The sequence below is a fragment of the Apodemus sylvaticus genome, chromosome 17 (assembly GCF_947179515.1).
Source record: "Apodemus sylvaticus chromosome 17, mApoSyl1.1, whole genome shotgun sequence".
NCBI lineage: Eukaryota > Metazoa > Chordata > Mammalia > Rodentia > Muridae > Apodemus > Apodemus sylvaticus.
The window spans coordinates 48,076,025-48,096,520 of NC_067488.1; the positions used below are offsets into that span (position 1 = coordinate 48,076,025).

At 53.7% G+C, this 20,496-nt stretch overlaps 1 protein-coding gene across 1 annotated transcript; it reads right to left on the minus strand.

Moving 5' to 3' along the window:
* Window positions 1-15,846, minus strand: Baiap2l2 (BAR/IMD domain containing adaptor protein 2 like 2). Its single transcript, XM_052161514.1, has 9 exons — window positions 15,630-15,846; window positions 14,921-15,067; window positions 3,504-3,653; window positions 3,093-3,231; window positions 2,762-2,975; window positions 1,290-1,412; window positions 832-1,039; window positions 452-495; window positions 1-300 (listed from the first exon to the last, which is right to left on the minus strand). Exons 1-9 carry the CDS (start codon window positions 15,684-15,686, stop codon window positions 225-227), a joined length of 1,158 nt encoding a protein of 385 aa, XP_052017474.1. The 5' UTR covers window positions 15,687-15,846; the 3' UTR covers window positions 1-224.
* Window positions 15,847-20,496: the final 4,650 nt, after the last annotated feature.

Sequence of the window (20,496 nt, forward strand, 5' to 3'; positions counted from 1 at the left end):
TCTTTGGGTTCCGGAAGCAACAAGTGGCTCTGGGCCTCCGCCCCCTTCTGCCTGCTCCACGCTGCAAGCCCAGCCCTCAGGAAGATGCTGCGCTCGGGGCAGAGGGGTAAGAATGATCCTCTGAGCCGGCGCCTGGCATCTTGGATCCACTGCTGCTGCTGCCAGCTGGAATAGCTCTGGGCAGGTGTACTGGGCCACCTCAGGCCCTGGTGGCGGGCTTTGCCTCAGCGGATGAGGGGTGCTGAGCGGTCGTTGGTGACAGTGGGACGCAGCTTCACGGTGGCAAAGGGATTTGTGCCCCTGTGGGGGATAGGCAGGGGTGAGGGGGGCTAATCTGCACTGGTTCAAGGCCTTGGGAGAGTGGCCGGGCAGCTGGCCAGGTGGCTGCTTCTTAAAACCCTCCTGCTTTGAGTCACCTGCTCCCATCTGGCCTCCTGCCCGCCGGACTCACCGTGGAAAGAGCTCTGGGGGGTTCTGTTCCCAGGACATAAGTTTCTGCACGAAGGGAGGGCAGGTTCAGGGGCGAAGGGGAAAATGGTGTCCCACCACTCACCCCAGGAGAGCACAGAACTGGGAGGTAGAGGCCCTGCAGGGCCAGACTTGAGGACACTGTGCAGCCAAAAGTCTGGTTTCGGAGTTGAGAAAGCTCTAATTTTTGCACAGTGCCCTAGCCTGGGGCTCACTGCCCCTGCAAGGTAAGGCTGGTGACCCCGTGGTCCCAGTCCACTCCTTCACCACCGCTTCCCTCCCATCCCTGGAGAGGAGTGGTCAAGGGCTCCCCTGCTGGGCTATTCCATAGGTCTGGCCAGGCCAAGGACAGGTGGGGCTGACCTTGACATCGGTGGCTGCCCCCATGCTGCCCACACTGCTGCGCCTGCTGCTGGGCAAGGGCGGGGGTGCGGGGCTGGGGGCACGGCTGGGGGCACGGCTCGGGGTCCGGGAGCGGGACTGACTATCCCAGTATTCTGAAGGTCCTGTGGGATTGCCTGGCCGGTCCAAGAGGTCATCAAGGCTGTGGCTGCCCCGGAGGGGGTAGGACCTGAGTCAGAGAAAGCAGGCAGGCCTGGTGCCCCCTTCCCACCTGCTGGGCCTGAGGCTGGGGAGCAGGGACTGTGAAGAGGCCCTGGCAGGAGGCACAGTGAGCTATACAGACATCATTCGGAGGTGGGAGACCTGGGGCACAGTTCTCCAGAGACCAGAGGCCAGACCCATTAGATTATCTCATGGATGCCTCCTGGAGGGGAGAGGCAGGGATGCCCTGGGGGACCCCACCCCACCAACTAAGGTACCTGGAAGGCAGTTCATTCATAGGGCTCATGGGGGCCATGGAGTTCATAGGGGCCACCGGGTTCATGGCATTCGCTGGCATCTCCTCCAAAGGTTTCACATAGGCCTCAGGGAACCAGCCGCTCCTGTAGGGCAGACACCAAGGGCCCCTTGAGCCAGCTTGGCTTTCCCAGTAGTCTGGACCTAACAGAACCTGTGGCACTAAGCCTTGTGTCACACCAGGGGCCGAGGCACCTGGGAGAGAAGGAGTTGGAATCTAAGACAGCCACAGGCTGCCCATGGCCATCCAGTGACGTCCTCTCGTTATGTCCCACATTCACTGCTCAGCACCGGCTTGGAGTCAGCCTGGGCTAGTGGGTGGCACAGCGAGGAAGAGCCCCAGCCACCCATCCTGATGCGCCTCCGTAATCTTTCAGAAAGCCCACAGGCAGCAGATGCTGGGAGAATATCCGCCAAAGAGTACCCCTCATCCAAGAGGCTGACACAGCAAGCCAAGCCCGTGAGGAGACACTTGCTCTAGCCCCGCCCTGCTGATGGGAAGGGCAGTAGGCTCTGTGCCAGGTTCTGCAAATCATCTGTGATGCAGTGTGGGTTGGCATGGCACCAGCTGCAAGCCTGCAGTTCAGGCCCCAGTGACCTCTGCTCCTGGTCCCCAGGACACTGATGAGTCTTGACTCCCGCCCTTAACTGGAGGCCACATTACCTCCCTTAGGCCCCACCTCTGCTCACCCACCCATAACTCACCTGGGCAGCCACCCACGGGCCTCCTGCAGTATACCCACTGCTCACCCATCAGCCCACGCCCTATCTAGCCAGTCCCGTTCAGTACATGCAGATGTCCACACCCACATCTTACTCTGCTGCTGCTCCCCCGTTTCTGTCTTCTACTCCACTTCCACCTGGACCCCCCACGACCCCCACCTCAGCCCCCCCCCACCTGTCCGTTTATCATTCACCACCCCCAGACTCCTGTAGGAGTGCGCCCAGCGGTCACCTCTTGGCCCTTCAGGGTTCATTCATCTATTGAAGCAGAGAGTTGCAGGCTGAGCCACACCCTGGTCCCTCCTGCAGAAACCAGAGCCCCGCATACTCTGAAGTGGGCCACCAGTCCCACACTGTGCTCCAGGCTGTGTGGAGACTCGGGGTGTCTGCCTCTCCTGCCTCCACATTAGGATGTAGAAAAGCCCGAGTAAGTTCTTCAGGGCTGTGAGCTATTCCAAGTCTGCAGGGAGGGTCTCTCCCTTGTCTCTATCTCAGCTCCAGTACAGGAGGACGCAGCGGGGCGCGCAGAAGGTATGAAGGCAGGGGTTTTATTGAGCCCCTCGCTTGTGAGAGCCCGCTGCCCATCCATCCCATCGGCCCTGTTTGACTCATCTCAGCACTAGGAGCGGCTGAGTAAACTGAGGCGGGCAGAAGTTGGAGAAGGGAAGGCCGAGAAACCTCAGGGGAGCGCAGACCCTGGGGCTCCACTCACGCGGACGAGCCCTCCAGCTTGCCGTAGAGCCAGCCGTTCTGAGCTTCGGGCACCAGCACCTCAACTACATCTCCAGCCGAGAAGCGCAGCAGCGTGTGGTTGGCACCCTCCGAGTGGGAGACCAGGGCGCGGACTCTCCTGGCAACCCCGCCACCCAGGCGCTCGCCGAAGGAATTGGACCGCGAGCGCTGGGCGCTGCTAGCGTACAGAGAGGCTGTGGGGATGAGAGTGGAAGTTTGTCAGCAGTTTAGTTTCCATCCTTCCTGCTGGAGTCCAACCCACAGCCCCTTCCCAGCCCGCCCGCCTGCACCCTCGGATGCTAGGTACCCACAGGCCGACGGCGTCCGGGGCAGCGATCGGCGGTCTGGCTCCAACTGGGACGCGGACCTCGCCTCGGCGGGCTCGGGGCCGTAGGAGCCGGAGCCGTGCCGGCTGCGGGGGGAGCCGTACTCTCCCAGGGACCTCGGGGGCTGCGAGGGGAGAGGGCAGGGGGTGGGGCGGGAGGGGCGGAGCCTCGCTAGCCCCGCCCCCAACCCCAGTCCCAGGCGTCGGCGTAAGGGTTGGGGACACGGTGGGGCCACCACAGGGGCGCTGGGGCGACCCCCCGGCGCCAGGGCGCTAGGGGTGCGGCGTAGAGCGGGGGTGCAGGGGGCGGCGGGCTCCAGGCGCAGGGCGGCGGCGCCCAGGGCCCAGAGAAAGGCGGCGGGGGCGCGAAGGGCGGCGGGGGCGGCCAGGGCCTCACCATGTCCAGCCGGGTGGGCGTCAGGCGGCCCGAGGGGTAGGGCGGCCCCAGCGCGGAGCCCAGCAGCCCCGGAGAGTGGGCACGCGGGCTGCGGCTAGCCTCTGTCTGCTCCTTCCATAGCAACACGCGGTTCTGCAGCATCCCCCGGGCCTGATGGGAGGCTCTGGGTCAAGTGTGGCTCGCGGACCCCGGGGCCCTAGAGGTGTGACATCTTGGGGTTTCTTTAAGACACCCACCTTTATTCCACTTTATTCCAGAGCCTGTCTTTCACGTGAAAAAGGCCTGCACCCCTTTTTCAACTTGCAGAGGCAGTTGGGGCAGCCCAGATCTGTTGGGGTTAACCACACCCACTGAGATTTGCCCACCCTTCCCTAGCCCATTGCTAAGAAAATCATGGGGCTGTCAGGCTCTGGGCTTTATAGGGGGGTCATGGTCCTTCATGCACGCATCTCTCTGGGTCCTAATCTGAACAAGCCGGAAGCTTTATCTATTTAAAAAAGGCGGGGGGGGGGGTGTCGAACTGAGAAGTTTGAGCAAAGCAAACTGTCTAAGCCGTATGTGGGTCTCCAGAACAACTGGCTAGTTAGATGTGCGCACCGACTATGAGCTCTGGGTTCATCAAGAAGATTCTGCCTCGGTTAATAAGGCAGAAAGATCAATCAATGAAGACACCTGACTTTATCTCCTTGGTGTCTCTTAGTGGTCCCTTCACTACCTCGGTCTTACAGAAGATGCTGAGGGTCAGAGAGGTCAGCGAGGGTCTCACTGAGCAGCAGAGGCACCTCCTATGGTCACCTATCAAGAATTCTCCTTGGCAGCTAGAGCTGCTGCTGGCAAATTCAGAGCGGTCCCCAGCTGCAGTGATCACAGACCCTGGGTTGTGGGAGCAGCTGGTCCAGCAGGCCTGGGGGGACACCATGTTTCCCTGCAGCCAGTAATTAGCAGAGGAGCTCAGAGAGGAGCTTCAGGTGTGGCTGGCACAGCAGGCCTTGGCTGATGTTTTAGAGGGAACTTTACCCAATTTGAGAGGCCCTGGCCAGGACTACAACATCGAGGCTGGCCCGGCAGAACTTACTTTCCTCAGCCCTGCCCAGCCCAGTTAAACAGCACCCAGGGAGAGGCGGAATGGAGCTGGAGTTCCAAAAGCAGAGGAGACACCATGCAAGAATCTAAGAATGGGCATGGAGTGCAAAGGGGGTTCTCGGACAAGAGCCCCTAAATGTGAAAAGAAAAGATGACTCAGACGGTAAGCCTGGTGGCCCAAATAAGAAGGCGCATATGTGTGAGCTGAACAGTCCTACAGGAAGATGGGAGGTGGAGACAGGAGACTGACAGGCCAGCTGGCCTGGGGCATGAAGTGCAGCAGCAGAAGCAACAGGAGACCCTGTCCCGACAAGGTAGAAGGCAAGAACCCACTGACCACACAGGCACCATGGCACACGTATGCATACACACAAATACATCAATATTTAAAAAAAAATGAGGGCTGGGTATCCTTTGGTTGGTAGAGTATTAGTTTAGCACGTACGAAGCCTCAAGTTCCATCCCAGGCATGACATAAGCCAAGCATGATGGTGAATGCCTTAAACCCAGCGCTTAATCCCAGGAGGCCGAGGCTGGAGGATGACTGGAGTGGGGGTGGGGAGAAGGCCTACCTTGGTGGCATTCTCTGTAATCCCAGCACTCAGGAGTCAGAGGCAGGTGAATAGCTGCAAGTTTGAGTCTATCCTGGCCTGCATAGTAAGTTCTAAGTTAACCTGGGTTATTACACAGTCATGGGTCACCACCAAGGTCTTTTCCAGAACAGGAGGAAGCTCCCGTTGGCAGGCTGGTACCAGCTCTCCAGTAGGCACTCACTCACGTAGCATGGGTCAGCCCTGTGCTTCACTCCTAGCGTTGCCAGGAAACAGAAGACGGAAGCCTCAGTATGTAAAGTGCTGAGGACGGGAGTTTGAATTCCCCAGAACCCCTGAAAACTGGGAAGTCCTGGATTCCCTCTGGAGCAGGCTAGCTAGCCTGACCGATCCAGCTCTGCTGAGTTCTGGATCCAGCTCCAGTGAGTTCTGGGTTCAGCACTAGAGCCTGGCCCCAGTGTGGTGGTTTGAACAGGTATGAGCCCCACGTGCCCATGGGTTTAAACCAATAGGGAGGGGCACCATTAGGAGGTGTGGTCTTTTTGGAGTAGGCGTGGTCCTTGTTAGAGGAAGTGTGTCACTGCTGGGGCGGGATTTAAGGTCATTATCTGCTCAATATATAGGCCCAGTGTGGCACACGGTCTCCTGCTGCTGCCTGTGAACGAGATGTAGACGTCCCAGCTCCTCCAGCACCGTGTCTGCCTGCGTGACGCCGTGCTTCCCACTATGACTGAACCTCTGAAGCTGGAAGCCAGCCCCAGTTAAATGTTGTCCTTAGAAGGGTCGCCCATTGTTATGGTGTCAGTTCACAACAATCAAATCCTAACTGAGACACCCAGTAAGCAGACTGGAGAGGAAGACATCAGGCATCAACCTCAGGCCCTGCTACACACAGGCATGGGCATAGTGTGAGAAAAAAAAAAAAAAGAAAGACACTGTCCATAAATTAATAAGCAAAGTGAAAGAAAAGATTACAGTGTACCTCAGTGAAGAAAAACAGCTCTGAAAATGGAGACGATGCCAGTCTCACATGCAAAACTCACATTTAAGAGGGGGTGTTGCACAGAAGGTCGTTTCACCTTCTGACTAGCCGATGTTAAAAGAACGGTCCCTGGGCTATTGTCGAGGGCCCCGAGGGTGAGCACCTCACAGTGAAGTACAAACCAGGGCAGCGCACACTGTCCTCGGGCTCAGCCGCTCCCGTCTGCATCTGGAGATGCCTGGATGGTTGTATTGCTTACCAGGGAGCTGGGTGGGGCAGAAGGAAAGGGAAAGACACCTTCCTATGCCGAGGACACCCTCGCACTTCTCCACGGGCCGCTCTATGCTTTCGCTTCTTTAGTGGAACACATTAGGCTGGGTAATGACCTCCTCGGACCATGAGGACTTGAGTCAGGCTACACTGGGCAATAGCTCCAGGCCCGGAAGAACTGCTCCGCCCCTGCCTGAGCATTCTGCTTCACCTACAGAAACAAGATGCCCAGGTCTGCAAGGAACCGGAACCTGCTCCCAGGCTAACTGCAAAAGCTAGCTGTAACTTCCTGGTAGGCGAGGCGGGTGCATGTGTGTGTGTGTGTGTGTGTGTGTGTGTGTGTGTGTCCCTCTCTAAATGCACTTGACCTTCACCCTGCGGGAAGGCTGCCCCTCCCCCTACTGCTCCAATAAAGCAGCCTCGCCCTGTTGACACAGAGTCCATCTGCATCTCTGCCTCACATCTCTTACATCTGGTGCTAAAACCCAGATCCCTTTCAAGGTCTTCCAGGCAAAGCCCTCCTCCCACACGGCCCAGGGTCATTCCTGTGGGAGCTCCAACACTCTATACACGCTACACAGCCAGCGGTCTGACCTGAGAGCTCCGGTCTTTGTGACCTCTGGATCCATGAGTCCTGAGTGCAAGTCTTGCTGATAGAACGAACCTCAGTCTCTGCTTTCCTCTGACCCCTCCCCCTCCATCTTCCTCTCCCTCTTCTCTCAGACTCTCTGATCTCTAGGCTGATTGCTGACATCCACACACCCAAATTCTGCAGGACAAAGGAACTCAGAGGCGCACTGACCAGACTCCAGAAGTTCTAGGAGCTTCTTACTCCGTCTCCGAATCACAAAGGCTTGAAGGTTCTGGAAAACGTCCACATTTAACTCTGTGGTTCCCCTAAGTCTTAGCGGGAATGGTCCCTCCTAATAAGTTCATTTTCATCTTCTCCCTAAACCTGGAGGAGACCCCAGGCAGTGGAATAAGACTCCTCACAGGTCCCGCTTGTCATTTCAAATTTAAACCAAATTATACAACGGGCTCTAATTTGCCTATCCCAAGACTCTGCCTTGGCTGTCTCCAAGGTAATTTTAAAGTGCTCTCTTTTCTCAGGCCCCACCCACCAGGTTCATTCAGCTCTCTTCTCAAGTCTGGCCACAGTGCCCCCTCTGTAGTGGCCATTACTGGCTCCAAGTTGGAATTTTTGGATTTTGACATTTGGATTTAGACGACTTTTTCAAAATGAAGTGGTCCAAGGTGCCCTGTGCCTGATATTTTTCACCCTTTACTCCTGCCTTTCTTTGCAGTTCCTATTTTGCCCACCAGGTCCTCTGCAAAACAAAACAAAACAAAAACCCTGGCCCCCTAGCTTTTGGTCCAGCCAATGAACCTCTTCCCTACACTGCTCCCACCACCCCTGCCAATAGCAACCCCCCCCTGCCCTGCCCTCATCCTTACCCTCCACACACCTAACACATCTGCCCCTTGGACCTGAAACATCCTTGGTAGACAGACACTCCCCTCTCCTGATCTAGAGCAACAATGTTTCCTCTACAATAAGGGGTCAGGAAGGGGTGGCCCCACCCATCGCAGCCTGCCTGCCCTTCACACCCCCAAAAACAGATGCCATAGACCAAAACCGTGGGTTATTTCTCTGAAAACCCACTCCATTTCTGAAAACAACTCACCAGAATAGTCCCTCACCTGTGAAGGACACATATTCCAACCTGACCTCTACCCTCACCCAAGATGGAAATGACAGTATCTGGAAGGCAGCTGGGGACCACATTGACAAACCTTCGACAACACCTTCCTCTGTGTGTGTGTGTTGGGGGAGAGGAGGCAGTCCCCTTTGAGGAACCCAAATTGGAATTAAGAGATCACTGAGAGCTCCAGAAAAATCTCCACTCTTCCTGTACCATCTCACTGGGGTAATAACAAGGTGCTAATGTGGACACCGGCTCTCTGGAGGGAGCTTACCCCGTGTTAGCCCATTCACTGGGTCAGTCCGCTTCAGACATTAGACACAGCCCCAAAGACTAGAAAAGGGACCCAAACTCCTCAACACAACACCTCAGCATGGCTTTTAAGGTTTCTAACAACAGAGAGAATGGGGCCAAAGGAACTAGAAAGAGATGGTGGGAAGGATGGGAGAGAATGCCACACGCCGCTTCCAATTTCTGGTAGACTCAACAAAACCCAGCCTAAGCAGCCACTCCCTGTCCCCAGGGACAGGAGGCAGGGTCAGCCTCCTGGTCCTTGCTTTTGATGAAACCAGATTGGCCATTGGGCTGAGGAGTGTCCTAACCCACAGTCATCTTCAAGGCTTTCCCAGCTGTGGATGGGAAATGTGAACTGGAAGATGGATTCCAGGTCAGGTCAGAGCCGAGGCCCTCCCCACAACTTCTGTCAAGATTTCTCTTCCAATGTCTTGGTCAAGTGAAGAGACCTGAGTTCTTGGCCTCCAACCAAGTCTGATCTCGGCTTGTCAAGTCAGGGAAAACAGTGTAGTGGCTGGTAGCAAGATCCCTTTCATTCTAAACACAGAGGCTACTGTCCCCTTACTAAGTGGCATGGGTTGCCCAAACCACTAACCTAACGATAGCAGAAGCCTCAGGCATTCTCCATAATCCACCATGCACCCCTGACTTAGTCCGCCACCTTGGCCACACACCCTTCACCCACTCCTACCCTGATGCCTCAATACCCACTTTCACTGTTAGGCCAGGGTCTCTTGTCTAAGCTTAGGGTTTCCATAGTCATCTCTCCCCTGAGAATGCTCGCCATTTTTCCCCCATAGCCTGCACTCAGGTGACATCCCTACCCAAAACCAGACCTCTACTCATAGCCTTTTGCCCTCCGTCAACCCCCTAGTCTGAGACACCTCAAATCCCTCAATGACTGACTAACCACCATGGTCCTGCCTTTCTAACCTAGAGAGACCCTCTGCCTTTGCTGTCCAGGACCAATATCTGCTCACCCAGCACTCACTGAGGTCATAAGCCTATCGTTATGTGACTACGACAGCGACCCCCTTAACTCCACCAACTACAGCCCTTATCACATGGTCAGGGCAACCGGAAAACCAACCAGGCCACTGTTGTCCCTGTCTCCGTGGTCACTAACCTGTACTTTCTCTCTTCTGCCCCATCCTCTGCTGCCTTCTCTTCTGTCACCGCCTGCACCCCGCACTGTCTTCACCTGGGACACCCTGTGTGCCCGGCCACACCCTACACCCTGCCTTGTCTTCACCTGGGATCTAGGTCTCCTGAGGTAGGGCTCAGACCTTCCAGCCCTCAGTCACCCGCTGGAACCTCTTTGTCTCACAGGAGGGGAGAACTATACCCCAAGGCAGATAGAAGAGGCCTGCAGCTCTTCTGGCCCCTCCAGCCCGCCCCACACACCATGACTGTGCTGCTCGCGTGGCCGCCCGCCTGTGGAGCGCTGCTTGGGCTGCTTCCGTGGCTGCTGCTCAGCCTCTTTATGAAGCCGCTAAGGGGAGGAGCCACTCGGGCCCCTCCCAATCCTCCTCCTCTCCCCAAAACAGATTCAAGTATTCTCTCTCTCACAAGCCTCTACTTGAGCACCTCCAGACCTCCACGAGCCCTCTGTCTATTCATGTGCTAACCAAGGACAAGCCCTTGCAATATTCTGCCAGAAAGTGGGGGACACATACCCTCAATAGCTCCAAACAGTTCGACGTGGCCACCAGACACTGGCTGCTCTGTCTCCAGGACTTGCCACAGTGGCACTGCTCATCCCTGAGGCAAACACAACTCTCACTTCCCAGCCCCCTGCACGTCCTCACCGGCCACAGTCCTTTCCTGGTGCTGCCCTCATCCAAAGTCCAACTTCTCCACGCCTACCTATCAGATCCCAGCCACGCATCTGAGCCATGCCGAGCCCTCAAGCCCACCACACTGTCCCCTCATGTCCTCAGATCCCCTTCACTCTTGCTCTGAGTCGCTCAACCTCTAGTCTAACCCTTTGCCCACAGGGCTCCAATTGATACGACTAAATGACAAGATTTCAGAGACGGATTTCATTTTGTTCCTGGACCAGAAAAGACTCGTGCATTGTGGCTGCCTTCAGACAGGATGTGTCCCTCAGAAACATAGCAATGGTTACGTAGGCATTTACTGCATTGATTTTGCTAGTCCAGGGGTATAGGCAGGGGCGCCCGCCCAGGGACAAAGAGTCAATTCATTTATTGAACAGGGGACATAAGGCTGATATAATTTGGGAGTTAACCATTAAAAATACACCTGTACAACAATTTAAGATTAGGATTAAACAGCCAGGGGGCAAATGGCCCCTCCAAGGTCACAGCTGTCTCTAAGGGCCAAAACCATTTCCGTTTCTGTGAGCACAAACAGCTTAGTCCCTGAGTACCCCAGCCTACCAACTCACTCCTGGGATGGGAACCCCACAATTACAGTCACCCCTTCTTTAATTCTAGCATCCATTTCATAAAAAATGATTCAGGTGGCAGATTCCAGGACCCAGAGCCTGGACCTGTTAGAGAGCCAGCCAAACGGCACATTCCGGGCAGTCATGCCACCCTAATGCCAACCCACCTGCCAATAGACGACTCCTGCTCAGCTTGTATCAGTGAGGTTGTATACAACCAGAAACTAATAGCACCCAGTTGGTTCCCATGGCAACGGCATCAAACGGGACTTGCTTTGTGTGTCAGGATGGCACGTCACGGTTGCCACCCTGCGGGGCAATGTGCCACAGTCTTCCTCAAGCTAGGCGTGGATGTTCTCCCAGGATATAACATTTATCAATATCTTGTCCGTAAGATCAGGAGAAAGACAGGCTCCTCCTGTGCTCCTAGGGAGACATCAGTGAGTCAGTGAGCGCCAACAGGTGCGACACTGCTGGCCCTATCAGATGAAGGAAGACCTGAGCCCAGTACAGCAGAGCAAAGCACCTGACAAAATCAAATACATTTCCTGGCTCCAGTGGACCTTCGGAACCAGAGGACTACACTTAAGGACTGCCAAAGGAGACATCCGTCCCTTCTTAGCAGAAGGGTGCTGTTGTCATGTGAACCAATCTGGCCCAATAGAGAAAACGCTCAACAACTATTAGAAAGAATTAAACACAGACAAAGGGTGGACAATACCTTCTGGAAGGACACCCGACTGCTTGGGGACCATGGATTACCCCTTGGCAGCCTAATCGTGGTGGCTGTGCTAACGTCACTCTTTGGTCCCTGCCCTTACAGCTGTCTCACCAAGCTCCTCCAATGAACACTACGAGCTTTTGCCACCCAGAGGGCCACAGAATTCTTCATGGGGGAAAACCACCAGCCCTGTCTGACCTGGTAGGGACTCCAACCATATATTCCTTCCATTCCTGAGACCTCTGGTCTTCCCCTTATTCTCTTTACCCTTCCAGAGCTACAATCTGTTGAATAATCTCCTCGGGTCATGAGGAAGTGAGTCTGTCTCTCTGCCTCATCTTTCTGACACCACAAGAGTCTGATCTGAGGAGTCCTACATCCCAGCTGGGGCAGAGGCCATGCTTCCTGTTGTCTGTGCACAGAGGGGGTTGGTTTGATTTACACATAGCTCCCTCCTGAGCGGCCCGTAACATTGGGGGTTGGAGGTTAGCTATTCCGGACACAGGCAGAAAGCAACTTCCTCCCAAAGGCGAGAGGCAGTGGCCACCACGCAGGAAATGATACCTAGTTTTTAGCATTCAGGGAAACGCAAACCAACACAGATGCCACCTCATGCCACAGAGGATGGCTGTGGTGCTTTGAATATGTTTGGCCCATGGGAAGGGGCACTTTCAGGAGGTGTGGCCTTGTTGGAGCAAGTGTGTCACTGTGTAGGTGGGCTTTGAGGGCTCCCAGTGCTCAAACTCCACCCAGGGCAGAAGAGACCCTCCTCCTGGCTGGCTTAGGATGAAGATGTAGAACTCTGGCTCCTCCAGCACCATGTCTGCCTGCACACTGCCATGCTTCCCGCCATGATGACAGACTGAACCTCTGAAAGTAAAAGCCAGCCCAATTCAGTGTTGCCTTTTATGAGAGGTGCTGTGGTCATGGTGTCTCTTCACAGCAATAAACCCCTAACTAAGACAATGGCTAAAAGCAAAATGACTGTAATAAGGGGAGGGGGAGGGTGTGGAGGATCACAAACTGACGGGTGAAATGATGTAGCACTTAGGACGAGTATCAGGAGCTTCCCAAATGGTTGAATGTGACATTATCATAGGGCCAAGCGCTCCCATAGTGGAATACCCAAGGGAAATGACATCCTGCCATGCACTGGCTCTACTGAGGATGTTTTGAACAGCTTTCTCCCTAGAGAATCCAGCGGGGACAGGACATTCAGACAATGGGACTCAGTTCTGCAGGGAAAGAAAACCAGTGACAAAGGTCCTCTATCCGATGACTCCTTTGCTATGATGTCCACAATGGGCCACTTCCTGAGACAGGAAGTGATGAGGGGTTGTGCAGTTCTGGGTTCTACAGTTGACTGTGGTGATGGTGTGTACTGTACATGTAATGGGAAACTGCTGGTCATCTGTGGTGAGTGGGGGATCCCATAGCATCCCTTGACAGAATATAAGAAACGATATATCCATGACTGTGGGAATGACAGAGAGGGCAGCACGAGGACCAGACAGTGACCCAACCAGGCTGACAAGAATGAGGGGTGAGGGAGGGAAAGACAGGTGGGGTGCACAGTCAGCTCAGGTCAGCTAGGAAGGTTCACCCTAGAGCAGTGCTTCTCAACTTTCCTAATGCTGCAACCCTTTAATACAGTTCCTCATGTTGTGGTGACCCCATCCACAAAGTTATTTTTTGTTGCTACCTCATAATTGTAATTTTGCTACTTTACGAATCATAATGTAAATAAACATCTACATTTCCCAATGGTCTTAGGTGACCCCTGTGAAAACATTGGTCAACCCTGAAGGGGTCGTGACCCACAGGTTGAGAACCCATGCCCTAGGTGTAGCAGCATCAGCTTGAATGAGGGTGGAGCAATTCCGGTTAGACGTTAGGCTGTGGGCTGAGGATGCAGCTCTGCCGGGAGAGCATCTGTCTGCATGAATGGAGACAGCCCTGCCTGGGCTCAGTCCCTAGACCACATGCCCCTGTGGACAGTGGATTGCCTGTCACCCCAACACTTGGAGACAGGAGTAGGAGGGTCAGTCGTCAAAGATCAGTTTTAGCTACACAGTGAGTGAGAAGCCAACACAGGCTAGATGAGATTCTGACTGAAGAAAAAGAGAGGAGGAGGAAGAAGGAAAAAAGAAGGAAGAGGAAATAGTAGTAGTAGTAGTAATAGCAGGGCGGTGGTGGCGCACGCCTGTAATCCCAGCACTCTGGGAGGCAGAGGCAGGTGGATTTCTGAGTTCGAGGCCAGCCTGGTCTGCAGAGTGAGTTCCAGGACAGCCAGGGCTATACAGAGAAACCCTGTCTCAAAAAAACAAAACAAAATAAAACACCCCAAAACAAAAACAAAAAAAAAACCCAAAAAATAATAATAAAGAAACCCTGTTTCAAAAAACCAAAATATATATATATTATTATCATCACAGATCATCAAACTGGTCAGAAGCCAAACCCAGTCCATGTGTTGTTAACAGAAATCCATACTTGAAGAGGAAGAAGACCAATGTTAAAATTAGGGTACAATTAAAAGCATAAAACCAGCCGGGGGTGGTAGCGCATGCCTGTAATCCCAGCACTCAGGGAGGCAGAGGCAGGCAAATTTCTGAGTTCGAGGCCAGCCTGGTCTGCAGAGTGAGTTCCAGGACAGCCAGGGCTACACAGAGAAACCCTGTCTCGAAACAAACAAAAAAACCAACCAAACAACCAAACAAAAGGCATAAAACCTGACTAAGAGAACTATCAAGTACACACACACACACACACAGAGAGAGAGAGAGAGAGAGAGAGAGAGAGAGAGAGAGAGAGAGAGAGAGAGATGATATTTATGGCTAAGGTCTAATAGTCTTAAGTTCCAAAGCACAACAACATGATAACTAAATACAGAAGTCAAATGTATTAGCAATCCATCAGAACTGAGAAAATCGAACTGTTCTGCAGACAGCACAAAGCCTCAAGGACTTCACTGAGATGACGTGCGATTAATGTCTAATTGTTAAACAATCATTGAGTGTAAGGAGGGTGGGCATATGCATTCAGAATTTTTTTTTAATGGGGACAGCAAAATGACCCTTTGTAAAGGAGATTGCGGCAAAAGTCTAATGATCTGAGTTTGATTCCTGGAAGTCAATAAAAGTTGAAAGAGAACCAACTTCACAGAGCTATCCTCTGACCTAGTTAAATAAGTGGTTTGTATTTGAACGCATAAAAATATATGTGCAAAACAAATCAAGAGTTAACAATACATGCAAACGGAGACAGTGACAGGGTGGCGAGGTTAACTTCCACTCAGATGAAGGAAGCAAAGGGGAAGGAAGGAGCAGTTCTGCTCGCAGCACACGGCCAGCCCCGCCCGCGGACTCGGAGGGCGTGGCTTGCTCTCCCCAGCCCCACTCACCCGGCCCAAGAACTGCAGGAAAGTGTTGGAGAGCAGCAGGTGCTTCTCGGCCAGGAAGCGGTAGCGCCGCTTCTCCTCTAGCTCGGCGGCGCGCTTGCTCTCGGACACGAAGGCCTGCATCTGCGCGTGCAGCCGGTTCACGCTCTCCTGGGGGCAGGAGGAGAAGATTCTGGCTGGGGGCCTGAGCCCTTCTGACTCGGATGTCCCTTCTCCAGGCCTCCTCCGAACGCGCCCTGTGACCCACTAGCCTGGGTACCATGACTCTGTCTCTGGCACCCTGCCCAGGGCCGTGCAGAGGTTGCCGTAGAGAGGGCGGTTTATGGAAACAGGAATGAGAGGATGCGTGATGCTCTCCTTGGAAGGGAGAGGGAGACTGGAGCTCATTAAAAAGCTCGGAAGGAAGCGGAGGTTGAATCTTGGGTTTGGAGCCTAGAGACAGAGGCAGGGATGGAGGCTCGGAGCGACCTTGGCAGAGACCGGATGCGCCTTTCCAGGCACGCTGTGGACGGAACCAGTTTTGCTACCGTTCAAGCTCAGCGGGGCCACTGGTCCCCTTTTCTCAGTGAGGCTGAGGAAAGGAGGGGTGCTGAGGGTGGCCTGGGTGACTATCCAGCTGTGCCCCCTACAGCTGTCTCTTTTTGGGTGGAGCAGCTCACAAGGGTGCCGGGTTTCCCCAGACACCTGTCCCCGGTCCCTCACACCTTCGCACCTTCATCTCCCGCGCGTTCTTGTCTCTCTTGCGTTCCATGCGCCATAGCTCAGACATGCACTTCTCCAGGTTGGCCGCTCGGTGGCGATACTCAATCTCGTAGTGCTGGCAGCTATCCTGGGGTCCGGCAGCGACACACAGGGGATGATCCCCACATTAAAGGGGTCAGGGCTCAAAGTAATGGACAGGGAACCAAGGGGCCCAGATGGGACTATGTATAACCCGGGGCACGTAGATGCTTGGCGCTGGCCTGTGTGGCCCTCTATTGCAATGGGTGGGTGTGTCCTGCCTGGGTGGGGCTGCGGTAGAGGGACAGACTTACTTTGATGAACTGCATGTCTAGCTTGGTGTTCTTCTCCATGTGCTGAAGCAGGTCTCCGTGGAACGTCTGCACCTGAGTGGAGCATAGGATGAGTGTGACCAGGGTGCCCTTTGACGGAGACCCGAACAGATTTTCTTGTTATCACAATGCTGCCCACCTCTTAAGAAAAAAGAAAAGAAAAAGAAAAAAGAGGAGCTGTGCTCCATCTGCTTTCAATTTGCTTTGTGACTTTGAACTAGTTGCTATGCTACTCTGGGCCTGAGTTTCTCCAGGACTTGGTCTGATGAGTTCTGATGCTGTGTGTTGGGTAGGGTCCTGGCATGTCCCTATCCTCTCTATCAGCTTTCCTGGAACCTTGTAGAAATAGCCTTGAACCCCACGGGTGCTGGGGAGGAGTCAACCGTGAGCCATTGGGTACAGCTCACTGGGAACAAGATTGCCCCATCCCTCAGCCACGGCCACTTCCGACAGCTCTGCACGTCTTTCCTGCATCCTTTCTTCCCCTAGGGAAGGCTTCCTGCTGCCCTTGGGCCCTTCCTCTGAAGCTAAGACTGCACATAGAAAAGGAATGCTGGGAACATCCCCAGGTGCAGAGAGTTAGTGTGCTAGCTGCTAGCACAAGCTGGAGGCTCTCCCAAGAGAGCTCCTGAGAACTTGCCACGGCTGCGCAGCCACGGGCCTTGAGGTTCCCTCTGTATCAGTCTAGCCCTTGAACCACACCTGCCTGTGCCTGGGAATGCTTATGAAAACAAGAAATAGACATGTGGATCATTCTAGAACACCAGGTGAGTATTTTCCTGTGGGCGGGACGGCTGGTCAGGTGCAGCGCTCCTTACACCCAACATCCTTGTCCACCCTGCCCTCCACCTGACCCTGACTGGCACCAAAGAGAAGACAGGCTGGGGTTTCCAGGCAGATACCTCTGTGTGTGCCTGCACACCCACCCCTATGCTCAGCACAACTGGTCAACATAAACCACAGAGTTTAGGGAAGGTCCGAAACCAAAGCCCCTCTGGGACAGTGAATGGTAGAGATGTAGAAATAGCCTTGAACCCCATGGAAAGCTACAGGACACTTTAAATGTACCAAACTAACACACTGGACATGCTCAGAACACGTTAACTGGGAGAGCCTCCCTGCGGAGACCGCGACCCGAGTGGGCTTGAGTGGGAATCCCAGCAGCGTGGCCTGACACTCCGCTGCAGAAGTCCCTGCAGAGCCTGTGGGGCACGTCAGTGCAATGGCAAAGCCAGGTCTCTTTTCTTCGCTGCTTGTGTGGGCTTTCGCCTGTGTTCTCACGTCTTGGATTCTGTGAAGAGCGATGTGGCTCCCCTGCTTTTTTCTGTCCCGTGTGAACTGAGGCAAAAATGCCATGGACAAGGACGAGAGATCCGGACAGCCATATCTCAGCCCCTCCCACCGTGGTGGCGAAAGGTGCAGAACACACAGTTAACTCATCAGATGGGGGTCAAGGGTCACGGGTGTGTGAAAGCCTCCCTCAGGCTGAAGAGGTCCTTCAGAGAGACTGAGCGGAAGCAGAGGTGCTCACGGCAGGACTGCCTGTCATCAGCAGGTGGCTCGGGACAGGGTGTTATTATAAGGCACACTCATGGCATAAGAGGATCCTATGAGGTCCTCACAGAAAGGCAAGGGGAAACTGAGGCAGCTGCACAACATAGAGCAGGCCACAAAGCCCTGTGAGGGCCAGCAAAACTCATCAAGAACTCTTACCATAGAGGCCAGGAGCTGCCCTGCCTTTCTACCACCGAGGTCCGTCCTCAGCTGGATAAGGAGACTTTTGAAAGCTGCCTCGGTGGAACAAACCTAGCTCTTGTCCTCCTGTGTCCCAGCTCAGCCACCATGCTGATAGCAATGCTCTCCCAGTCCTCCAATGGCAGTGACCCCGCAACACTACATTCCCTGTCAGTCTGGGGACCCATCGGTCCACACAACTGACACCCGCTCTCCCTCAGAAGCCTTCCCTAAGCTCTGCTTAGTCCAACTCTTCCTCTTCTCCCTGGTAAAGTGGCCTCTGGATCCTGGAAGTGTAGGCTGTGGGGCTCTGCCTCTGTTGCACCTTGGGAAGCGATTTTTGATAATTCCCAGATGCACAGACCCCACCCCAACACACAAGGTCTGACTTTTCAGACCTCGTATTCCAGGCTGAAAAGTACCTCCCCTGCCAGCAGCCCTGGCCTAGGTCAGCAGTTCGAAACCTGTGGGTTGTGATCCCTTCAGGGGCACATATTAAATAATCTGTGCATCAAATACTTACATTATTATTCATAACAGTAGAAAACTGATAGTTATGAAGTAGCAACAAGATAATTTTTTGGTTGTAGGGGGTCAGCACAACATGAGGAACTGTATTAAAGGGTCGCAAGAATAGGAAGGTTGGGACCCCCCACCCCCTGCCCCGGTCTAATTGGTCTGTCTGGACATCAACCTCAACGTCTCCCTCTCACATCCGCCCTCCATCTCTGAGAGAGTCCGGACAGCTCTCTTTAGTCTGATCTCTCCCAAGCACCACCAGCCAACACACAGCCACCCCTTCCCCAACCACATCACCCCTCCCCAAGGGGTTGCAACTGCCCCTGCTGCCTTTTCGCTTCTGTCCTTCCCTGTGCTAAAGATCTTAGTAAGCATGGCAGTCACACTCACCCTGTTAGAATAGAAGTCAAGCAATAAACAACTGAGGTTTATTTTTGAGACAGGGTCTTGCTATGTAGCCCAGGCTATCCTTGAACTTAAAATTCTCCTGCCTTCACCTCTGGGGTGTTATGATTACAGGTATGCACCACTTTGCCCAGTTAAGCGATGAACAATTAGAAAATGGAGTTGGTAATGCCGTTTACAATGACTCCAAATACACCAAATAGGGCTGTGGGAAGGCGCTCAGCGGGTGAAGCTCTTGCTCTGCAGGTGTGAGGATCTGAGTTCACTGCATCCCTAAGACCCATGCACAGCGGTATGCAGTAGCACACGGAATCTCAGCGACACTCTGGCAAGAGGGAAGGGAGAGACGGGAGAATCCCTGGCAGCTCAAAGACCAGCTAGCCTGGTCTAGGTCTCGACAGATCAACAAAGAAGGCGTATCTCAAGCAAGGTGAAGGCAAGGCCTGAGGCCTGAGGTTGTCTTCTGACCTCCACAACTGAGCTGTGGCCTGCCATGCCTGGTACTCACACACAAAGGAACACGTTCATACACAGCAGCACAACCCACACAAAGATTATAAAACATCAGGTAAACAGGAACTAGCCTATCCTAGGATGTGTAACACCGCGGGGCTGAAAAACAATAAAAATAAAGGGGGGGGCGGGCAGTGGTGGTGGCGCACGCCTGTAATCCCAGCACCTGGGAGGCAGAGGCAGGTAGATTTCTGAGTTCGAGGCCAGCCTGGTCTACAGAGTGAGTTCCAGGACAGCCAGGGCTATACAGAGAAACCCTGTCTCGAAAAACCAAAAAAAAAGAAGAAGAAGAAGAAGAAGCTTTAAAAAATAAAGGGGGTGTGGGTTCCAGCCTAGGGGTGATCTGAAGGCACATGGTTAAGGTGACCCCCAAAGCAATCCCTGTTCAATTCCAGCAGGCTTTCCTGAAGAGACTGACAAGCTGACTCCTTGATTTATAGATAAACAGAAAGGGTCTTGGTAGGCCAATGATCTCAACAGCCCTCGGGGCTCAGCTGCATGGTTGGGACAGTGTGGAGCAGGCCTACGGACAGAACGACAGAATGTCAGCAAGGGACAGAGCAAGGGACAGAGCGAGAGCCCAGACACGGCCCCCATGTGCCACTACTCACTAGTCAGTTTCCAGCCAAGATGGCTGAAGGAAACTTTTCCTTTGGAGTTGGAATATCTGATTATCTGTGCTGTGCTGTGCTCTGTGTGTGTGTGTGTGTGTGTGTGTGTGTGTGTGTACAATAACTCTATATACAAGGGATGAGTTTGAGAAGGATCAGTGATGGATGTAAGGCCCAGAAGACAACTTCCAGAAGAAAACAGGGGCACACCGTCGCCATGGGACAGCAAGTGCTTCTCAGCTAAGATGTAAGCACAAGCCACTTACAAAACTCGAGAGTTCTTGCTCATCAAAGACTGATGAGGCTGGAGAGGTGGCAGGGTGGGGTGAGGGTGTTAAGAGCATAGGCTGATCTTGCTGAAGACCTGGATTTGGTTCCTAGCATGTCCACAGTAGTTCACAATCATCTGGAACTCTATCTAGCTTTAGGGTTGAAGGACCAAAGGGATGTCTCAGTGGTTAAGAATACTGGTTGCTCTCTCATAGTACCTTGGTTCATTCCCAAGTACCCTCATGGCGTTTCACAGCCATCTCTAACTCTGGTCCTAGGATATCTGACACCTTCCTCTGGCTTCCATGAAGACAAAACACCCATACACATTAAATAAAAATAAAAGAAAATGAATAGATACTCATCTATAGCACCAATAAGGCACAGTATTGGCTAGCAGGGCACGGTAGATCTACAGCTCCCACTTCACTTAACCAGAACAACCCCATACCGCACTCTAGACATTTGTCCTAAC